The sequence below is a fragment of the Alosa pseudoharengus genome, unplaced genomic scaffold (genome assembly GCF_046254945.1).
Source record: "Alosa pseudoharengus isolate Yale_2024_CS ecotype anadromous, Long Island Sound unplaced genomic scaffold, YU_APseudo_1.1 YU_APseudo_1.1_scf_17, whole genome shotgun sequence".
NCBI lineage: Eukaryota > Metazoa > Chordata > Actinopteri > Clupeiformes > Clupeidae > Alosa > Alosa pseudoharengus.
Genome location: NW_027468640.1, coordinates 28,867,220 through 28,876,363, shown reverse-complemented (window position 1 = coordinate 28,876,363; position 9,144 = coordinate 28,867,220). Strand labels below are relative to the sequence as shown.

The 9,144-nt window shown below is 38.2% G+C and overlaps 1 protein-coding gene across 1 annotated transcript; it reads left to right on the top strand.

The window, feature by feature from the left end:
* Nucleotides 1-607: 607 nt before the first annotated feature.
* LOC143127829 (zinc-binding protein A33-like) lies at nt 608-8,171 on the top strand. The gene is made up of 2 exons (XM_076289545.1): nt 608-653; nt 7,384-8,171. The coding sequence occupies exons 1-2, from the start codon at nt 608-610 to the stop codon at nt 7,932-7,934; spliced, it is 597 nt and encodes a 198-aa protein (XP_076145660.1). The 3' UTR covers nt 7,935-8,171.
* Nucleotides 8,172-9,144: the final 973 nt, after the last annotated feature.

The window sequence follows — 9,144 nt, the reverse complement described above, 5'->3', positions numbered from 1 at the left end:
CTCCACACACTGACCAGATAGCAGAGAGAACCGAACATGTCTGACGACATTTATGAAGATCCAGATTCTCCCAGTATCTATACAAGACCATGCAACAAAACAAAAGATATATATTTGAATGCAGTTCCGAAAAGGTCTCAGCAAAAAATGAACCAAAACCAAATCCAGGATAGTTCAGGAGGTCATAATCATCGTAAGTATACAGTACATTGTTCTGCAAGTCCCTTTATATTCTATTGTTCTACGCAAAGTATTCTCATATGTAATGTTCTCCTCAGGTCCCTACAAGCTGGCTGTGGTGTTTCTTGGGCTGCTGTGTGTTCTCCTTTTGGCTGTCATCATCATAGGGCTGTTCATCAGAACTGAGGAGGCAAGACAGTTACAGCTTAGGTACAACAACCTGAATGAAGATAAAAAACAGCTACAGCTTAGGTACAACAACCTGACTGAAGAGAAGGAACAGTCACAGCTTAGGTACAACAACCTGACTGAAGAGAAAGACCAGTTAGAGACCCTTAATATCAATTTGACTAGAGAGAATAAACAGTTACAGGAAAGAAACATCATGCTGAGCTCTGAGAATTCTCTGCTAGAAAACATCAGTGCCATGGCTGGCGAGCGAGATGAACTACAGTGGCGTCTTTGCAAACTCGGTGAGTGCATTATTGAAGAACACATTTGTTTTCAAGAACTCAAGTCTGATTTCTTTGCAATATTTCCACCAGTAGATTATTGACATTTTGCCTGTTCTTAAGGATTTTCAAACAATATGTTTCTGCTCCTTTGACTGTTTTCTTTTTAAGTGTTTGACTAGTTAAGATTGTCTATTTGGTTGGACCCTGTCCCTCTGAATTCTTTGGATTGTCAGTAAGTTAATGTAATTTATATAGCACATTTATGTGCTTCACAGAAAAGACAGAGTTTAAAAGGTGATTCCAACACCAACTATAACTGATACCACCAGACAAAAAAAAAATGCGAGGGAACGCAAAAAGTATTGCGAGAGAACACAAATAGGCTCTAAAAATAGGTTGATGATTAGTGGAGTTGTGTGTGTCCTTTTGGGTTGATTGTAAACCAGATGCCCCACCTCATTCTGGACCACCTGGAAGGGTTTTGTTGCATAAGTTGTGTTTGGACTGTTTCTCTCACTACTAAAATGTGGTTGTTAACACTCCGGTGTGTCAGTCAAAACATGTAAGATGAGGAGACAGGATTTGGAGTTATCTCTACTTTTGAATGCAGTAGGCAAAGCCATAGCCTATATTACAACCATAAAATGGTCAAATATGAATTCACTAATAAAAAAGCAATTTAACATAAATTGCACATCAGATATAAAAAAGACACCCAATGACTAAGAGCACCCTATACTGGACAATGAATGACAGTTTAATGGCTGTCATTGTTAATGGCAAATGCTATCACCAAGTTGTATTTTGAAAGGACAGTTAAACTACTTTGAGTAAAATGCCCAAATTACCCAATTAAGCTCTCCAAACAGGGAAGAGCAGAAATATTACCACACACAGCATAAGAAAAACACAGCTTTGTGCATTTTATCCTAATACCCGTGTACTAATCACTGTTTTCGCACATATTGGTCAGTGTGTATAATTATATATATATATATATATTTTTTTTTTTTCTTTTTTTTTTTCGCATGCACAATTTTCCGTCAAGGATTTCCAGAACACTGAAAGACCGGGGTGCACGAAACTTGGTGCAGATATAGCCCCACAATTGAAATTGAAAGCATAGGATCATTATGACACCCTCTGAATGCATGCCAAGTTTCGGGGCCTTTCGTTCATGGGGGGGAGTTTTCTGTGAATATCTTGAGAACCGTAGGACCAATTTCTATATGTTTGCCTCCAGGGGCCATGTTAACCCATTCCGTATGCACACATGTGCATAAACAGATACACACGCACACACATACATTCACAGTAATCATACGTATGACACATACATTGTAACAGATGGGCTAGGTTATACATGCAGCTTGTAGCCTAAGTCTTAATAAGCAGCCTTTTAAGTTACTTACAAGCATATTTGTTTAGCAGCTTGTAAGTGTTAACATGCAGCTTGTAAGTTTTAATAAGCAGTCTTTTAAGTTACTACAAGCATATTTGTTAGCACTTCACGTGCAGCTTATGAGTGTTAACAAGCAGCTTGTTAATGCTTGTTAATGGTGTACTGTATATGACAAAGAGGTGGATAACTAATACGCTTATAAGACCTTTCTTACTTATTAGTAGCCTACATTTTGCAGCCCCCCAATCTAAAGCGAGGAACATGTAGCCTATAATTCCACAAGCCCAACCTTCTATCTCTAAATATCCTATTGGTTAAAGGACAAGTTCGGTATGTTACACTTTAAGCCCTGATTTCAGATAGTTTATGATTAAATAGAACGTTTAAGATTGAAATTTGGACACATGCTGCTGTCCTGAGGATTTTCGGTTTCTGTGGTAGCGCCCCCCCTCCTCCACAACACTGCATAGGTGCACTGGAACAATCCTTCCTAAAACGCACTAAACTTTCATTTACAAAGACGTGAAACTCACCGAGTGGTCAGGGGTGTTCGCTGATATGCTCACACAAAAATCGCTGATGAAAAATCGCATGAATATGTTACGTTAATACACAGTATAATTGCATAAACTAGAAATACCACTCATCTTGAATCTCTCTGTGACGCTGGTGAGGGGATAAGTATAAGTATATATACTCTTTTGATCCCGTGAGGGAAATTTGGTCTCTGCATTTATCCCAATCCGTGAATTAGTGAAAAACACTCAGCACACAGTGAGGTGAAGCACATACTAATCCCAGCGCAGTGAGCTGCCTGCAACAACAGTGGCGCTCGGGGAGCAGTGAGGGGTTAGGTGCCTTGCTCAAGGGCACTTCAGCCTTGCCTACTGGTTGGGGTTCGAACCGGCAACCCTCCGGTTACAAGTCCGAAGTGCTAACCAGTAGGCCACGGCTGCCCCTTTGATGATGAAAGGACGCAGGAGATGCAGTTAGCAGCACTGTGACCAGGCCTTGGATGCCTGATATAATCAGTCCATAGATGCAAACAGCTCAGGTTGGGAGGTTGTGGTGTGACTTGCCTTTTGGCCACCCAGGCTAATGATGACATTGTCCATTTATTTGGATGTAAGAATTCTCAGAGTGAATGTTGCCTTACAGATGTAATTTATGATGCCACCCCTTCCAGACAGAAGCAGTGACAATAATTTGAAAACAAAGAGTGGTCTACTGACAGACTGTTGTCAGAAAATGTCTTTGACATGATATGAAGAAAGAAAGAGAGGCTTTTAATTTGAAAAAAACACATAGCAAAATAAGCAGAAAAAATGTAAAATGTAAATAAAGGATTACAGATGTTATGGTCAAAACAGGGTCAAGTTATGTATTGTATAAGCTTTGATTATTGTAAAGACTTTTAATTCAGTGAAACTCTCCAGTGACAGTGATCACCGGTACTTAAATCTGTCTCCACCACTATATTGATATTAATTATGTATACATTTTAAATTAAGACCTGCGCAAGGCATACATTTTAACTGATTCACAGCTCGTTTGCATTGCTCAGAGTTCTTCTGACACAGACATCATGTGACACGTGCACAACCCGCGCTATCCAACGGTGCTCGTTGCTGTGATTAACAGTTTGCAAAATCTAATTGAATTCACATTAAATGTACATATCTACATTCTGATTCTTTCCTCTTTGCCTTCGCGTGTGTGAAAGTGGTAGTGGATCACTGAAGTTAAAGCTCTGAATCTGAATTTTTTGCAGGCTCTGTATTCCCTCATTTTTTTATTAATGTGTTATGTGAAATATGTCTCTATTTTGAGAGGTTGCTAGTTTGAGCACTAGCTTCACACCTCCATGCCAGAGATACCAGTGGGTGTCTGGGATTGAGAGACTGACAAAAGAATATGACAGCACAGGTCTGCTTTAAAACAGTTGTTGCCTACAAAATGCGTTAACCAGGACTTGAGGCCACAACTGAAAATAGTGACAGAAAAAGCCAACACGCAGACTCTCATGCAGACAGACTCTCAGTATGTGTTACCATTTCAGGTCACAAAAGTGATCATTCCAGTTACTGATACAATATTGATACAGCCACACAATATATTACAGTAAACATAGAAAAGTAGCTCATATATAAAACATTTTAAGTATATGAAAGGAATATGTACTGTATGTGTTAACACACTGCTACTGCATGTACTATAAAAGTGGACTGTCACGGCCTTGCCTGGCTCCTCCTCCTGTGTCTGTGTGCTGCGTCTGGGCGCAGGTGTATGGAGTCGCAGTAATTACTTCCTGGTCTGGGCCTTTAAAAACTCTTCAGAGAAGACCGGGTTGTCGGCTGCCGCCGCTCCGTCTCTCCCGCACCATTTTGGATTTTGTTTTGCTTATTCACTGCACCGCATCATGATTGCCCAGATAGCAAAATCAGATTGGCAGATAGCGGACCGCTGGTGGTATGCTGCCGGTGGCGTGCCACTTGTGGTCCACCCAGTGGCGTAACAAACCAATGGTGGGCCCAGGTGCGAGAGCGCTACGCGGGCCCCATACCGACGAATTTTGGCCCAGGATGAATTAGCTCTGATACATGCAATACACATTAAGGGTGACTTCAATTGTTTATGCAAAGGGCCTGAGGCACCAAAGTAGTTTAGTAGTTGGGCATTTCTCAGATTTCGGGCCTATTTGGGTTACTGAAATTTTGAAAAATAAAATTCAAAATTTTACTAATTGGTATGCATCAAGTTATCAGTCATTTTGATAGGAGTAACCTTGTGAGCTTGGTTGAGACCACAATATAAGGGAATTTAAGATTTTTTGTCATTTTTCAGGTAAATGTCATTACCATCACATCATCTAATATGTACATTTTAAAGATGAAATGGTCAATCAATGATCAATCAATGATCAATTATGGTTTCACATGAAGTCTATTTTATCTTGAACTTATTAGAATTGTTGAATTTTACTTACAACATGAATTATAGTCGTTTAAGTATCTTATTTTTTGATTTTTTCACTCGACCCTGGCTTGGAATTTAATTTATTTGAAATAAATGCCATATATCATATCTGTTTTCATCCAGTGGCAATTTAGACTGTCCAACATTGTCAAAAATATATTATTAATGTAATTTATTGTAATTTATACATAATCTATTGGCAAAAATATGCATGGTGATGGTGATGACATTGCAGTTCTGGTAATGACATTTGTTGCGGTGATGACAAATCACTGATCGTAATCTATTGCAATTAAATGTTTATAATTTAGAAACCCAAGTTGAACTGACTTTGTGGAAAAAAAACGTATTTCTTTTAAAAGGAGTACTTTAAATGTATCTGCGAAAATGTCATCACCAACACAGTCGTCATTACCACTACATTTCAAGCTTTAATGTGCTGGTAATGACTGTGTTGGTGATGACATTTATACCGAAAAACTACCCTGAGAAGCAAAAATTTCAGGAATATTCAAAAATACAGAAATACAATGCGTATGGTAATGACACATAATAAGTGTACATGCCCAAAACGAGGGATAAAGAGTAGATTTTCTTATGTTTCTGGACATCAAGGCATCAATCTTTCTGCTTGACACCCATGTATTCCACTGTGATATTAGGTGACCATGGTTACCAAATATTTTTTTGATGAAAAAACAGTAGCAAAGTGCCTTTATGTAGAGTGTGCTGGTAATGACAGCTAAACCATGGGACAGGTAAACATTAAGCAAAATAAAGCAGGAAATGCATATATGCATAATGTGTGCATGCAGTTCATTAGTTCAGATAAGATTTAATTCATATGCATGATTTTTTTAATTCATTTTTGATAAATAATGTTTGAGATATGGCACAATATGTGAAAACTCTGGTTGCGGACAACACCAAAACACTGATATTGTACCATAAAACACCAATAAAATGTGTCTAAATCATGAGTAGGAGCAACCATTAAAAAAGTCTAGGCTTGTTTTTCTTTATACTAATTAGTGATGCTAAACATTATTAGATTTAATGTGTTTTTAATAGAATTACACCCTGTGGACAGAAATAGGCCCCAATTCTGGGAAATACCCAGTTACAGATTACAATTTCAAATAAAAAACACACGACTACATATCCATTACATGTAAAAACATTAACAAATAATGTTATTAACAGCCTGGCCATAGGCCTGGCCACATTGCTTTGCATTAAATAAAAAAAAGCATTTAAATTTGACAATGCGTCTTCTTCAAAGTGCAAAGTTAAACACTAGCTCACAGGTGCTATTAAGGTTGGCATTCTCTATCTAGCAACCAAAAGAACCAACTAATTAAAGGCTTTTTCAAATTTAAAGGAGAAATCCGACGATTTTTCACATAGATCTCTGATTCTCAAGGTCACCGAGTTCTGTCCTCACCACTTTCTAAATCAAACCTATGACCCTGGTCCATTGCACTGGAAAAACACTCAGCATCTTTTTATTTGCTCTGCACTTCAAACGAAAGATTTGTCTGACTTCATGAATTTATTCTTATTTATTCACAGAATCACATGACATGAAGAGGATTAAAAGTCATGCAGGTATTTTTTAAACTCTGACAATCACCACATTTTGTGTTGTTGACTCATGAAACATACTTTGTTCTCTTCTGTTAAGAAACTAAATATGTTGCATGTATTAGATTCTTCAAAATAGCCTCCATTTACCTTCATGACTGCTTTGTGCACTATTGGCATCATCATAACCAGCATCATGAAACAGTCACCTGTAAACATGTTGTTTTGTTTCCTCTTTTTTGTTTAATACATAACTCCCCACGTGCCAATTTATAGTTTCAGTTTTGTTCTACTATGTTAAAATAATCAGGAAAAGAAAGACCCATAACAGAGGTGTTTACAGACTTTTGGCAGGGAGTGTATATGCTGTGGGTGAATTGTCCTTGTGCGTCGGCTATTTTCTATGAGCAGAGTCCACCTGTGCTATCACTCTGTTCTGAACAGAAGACACAGACAGACACGTCCGTCTTTGTGAATGAGAGATAACTTGTCTTGGCACTAGAAATCACTGAAGGTATTAAACCATCAGGTACCAAATAAATGTGTCTACCTAGTGACCTTGGGTTTATCAAGAGGCTCACAGCAACAGAATGTGTCTTTAATAGCACACATCAGGACTGATGATGGTAATGAGGAACCTGTAAAGGCTACAGGGTTAGTCACCATATTACACCTGTCACAGACATTTTCAATAAAACATTTCTCACAAACATTTCTCATAGCATGTATAATTCTGTTTCAGACAAAATACATTTCTTCAGCTGTCATATCTTTTTTCTGTTTTAGTGGATGTGACTCTGGATCCTGACACAGCACATGCCTATCTCATCCTGTCTGCTGATGGGAAACAAGTGAGAAATGGTGACACACGACAGAATGTCCCTGACAACCCAAAAAGGTTCAGTTATGTTGTAAATGTCTTGGGAAAACAGGGGTTTTCCGCTGGCAAATTCTACTATGAGGTTCAGGTCAAGGGGAAGACTGCGTGGACCTTTGGAGTGGCCAGAGAGTCCATTACCAGGAAGGGGGACATAGTTTTTAGCCCTAAGAATGGATACTGGACAATATGGCTGCGTAATGGGACGTATGTGGCACTAGCTGGTCCCTCTGTTCCCCTCTCCCTGAAAGAGAAGCCCCAGAGGGTGGGGGTGTTTGTGGATTATGAGGCAGGTCTGGTCTCCTTTTATGATGCAGACTGTTGGTATCATCTCTACTCTTATGCTAATGTTAAGTTTACTGAGAAACTTTACCCATTCTTCTCTCCTGGTCTTAATGACGGAGGTAAGAACTCCTCTCCTCTTATCATCTCCTCAATTTCTATCTGCCCTATCAAATAATTTATAATGATGGTGGATGTTTTATTAAATTCAGACTCCAGCACAGTTTATTATCCCCCTAAAACTCTTCTCTGCTCCTCAAAAGTATATGTTCAAAAGGTTCTTTAAAATCCCCTCATGGCCTTAAAATGGTTTATATATTTGTGGCATACTAAGGCTGTAATCGGTCGAAATCCAAAGTAGAAGTCCTCGGTCATGACATTGACTGCTTATTTTGCTTGTAATATGTCTTGTAAAATATAGCAAATATCATACAGAAGGTTACACACCTGATTTTCTGTGTGCTCTTTTAGACCATGATTGATAATCAGTAGCCTTTTTACAGTAATATATAGACACCAGATTTTACTTTTTACAGTAAATAGATTTTACTTTTTACAGTAATATATAGGCAACAGATTTTGCTTGCTTGTATACTCAAATCATAGACTATAAATAATGATTCTTGATCTTTTAGCACATCTTGGTCAATAAATGTACTTTACAATGAAACCTCTGCACTTTGTGTAATGTTTTTTCCAAATTATGTTCAACATACAGGTGTATGATATTAATACAGGTGTGTGATACAATGAAAGTCTTTTTTTTTTTAAGTTTCCCACTTAAGAAGATGCAGCAATTTATGAAGTGTCCAGCACCAAGGCCATTTCTGTGAGTTTAAAATTAACCTCAGAGTGTTGTTTGACACTAAAACCATGACCCAAAGCATCAAATTCAGACAGTCCTTAAGTTTTATGAATAACCACACCAACCGTGCAAAGAATACATTGTAATAGTTCACTTGTTAGGTGGATGGGTGGCACGATCTGCGTTTGTGTCTTGTGCATTGACAGCATTTCGATCGTCTGTCAGTGAGGCATCCACGCTTGTTACAGTGCCCACTGCTCCATCATTCAGATCAAACATAACATACTGCTTGATTGAATTTCATATTGTGATGCGCTCTTTAAAACGTCAATGAACTTTCCGATAAATTTGCACACTTATGAAGTAATTCCATTTTTTTTGTCCACATTCCGCTTGTACATCAATTCCCCAAACTCCATGTGTCACTGTGTGGTGCATGCTGCTCTTAGTTTGTCAAACAAATTAGAGCCCAATTAGAGTTTTAAATCAGAGAGAAATAAAGTCAGAGACAGAGGGTGCTGGATGTTACATTTTCAGAAAATAATTTCAAAATCAAAGCAACGTCACTACTGTAGAGTCCTGA

Bases quoted from the DNA above. Each gene is read 5' to 3' on its own strand.
- LOC143127829 (XM_076289545.1), top strand. From the start codon at position 608: ATGGCTGGCGAGCGAGATGAACTACAGTGGCGTCTTTGCAAACTCG. The intron at 654-7,383 runs GTGAGTGCATTA...TTTCTGTTTTAG, and splicing joins GTGGCGTCTTTGCAAACTCG to TGGATGTGACTCTGGATCCT.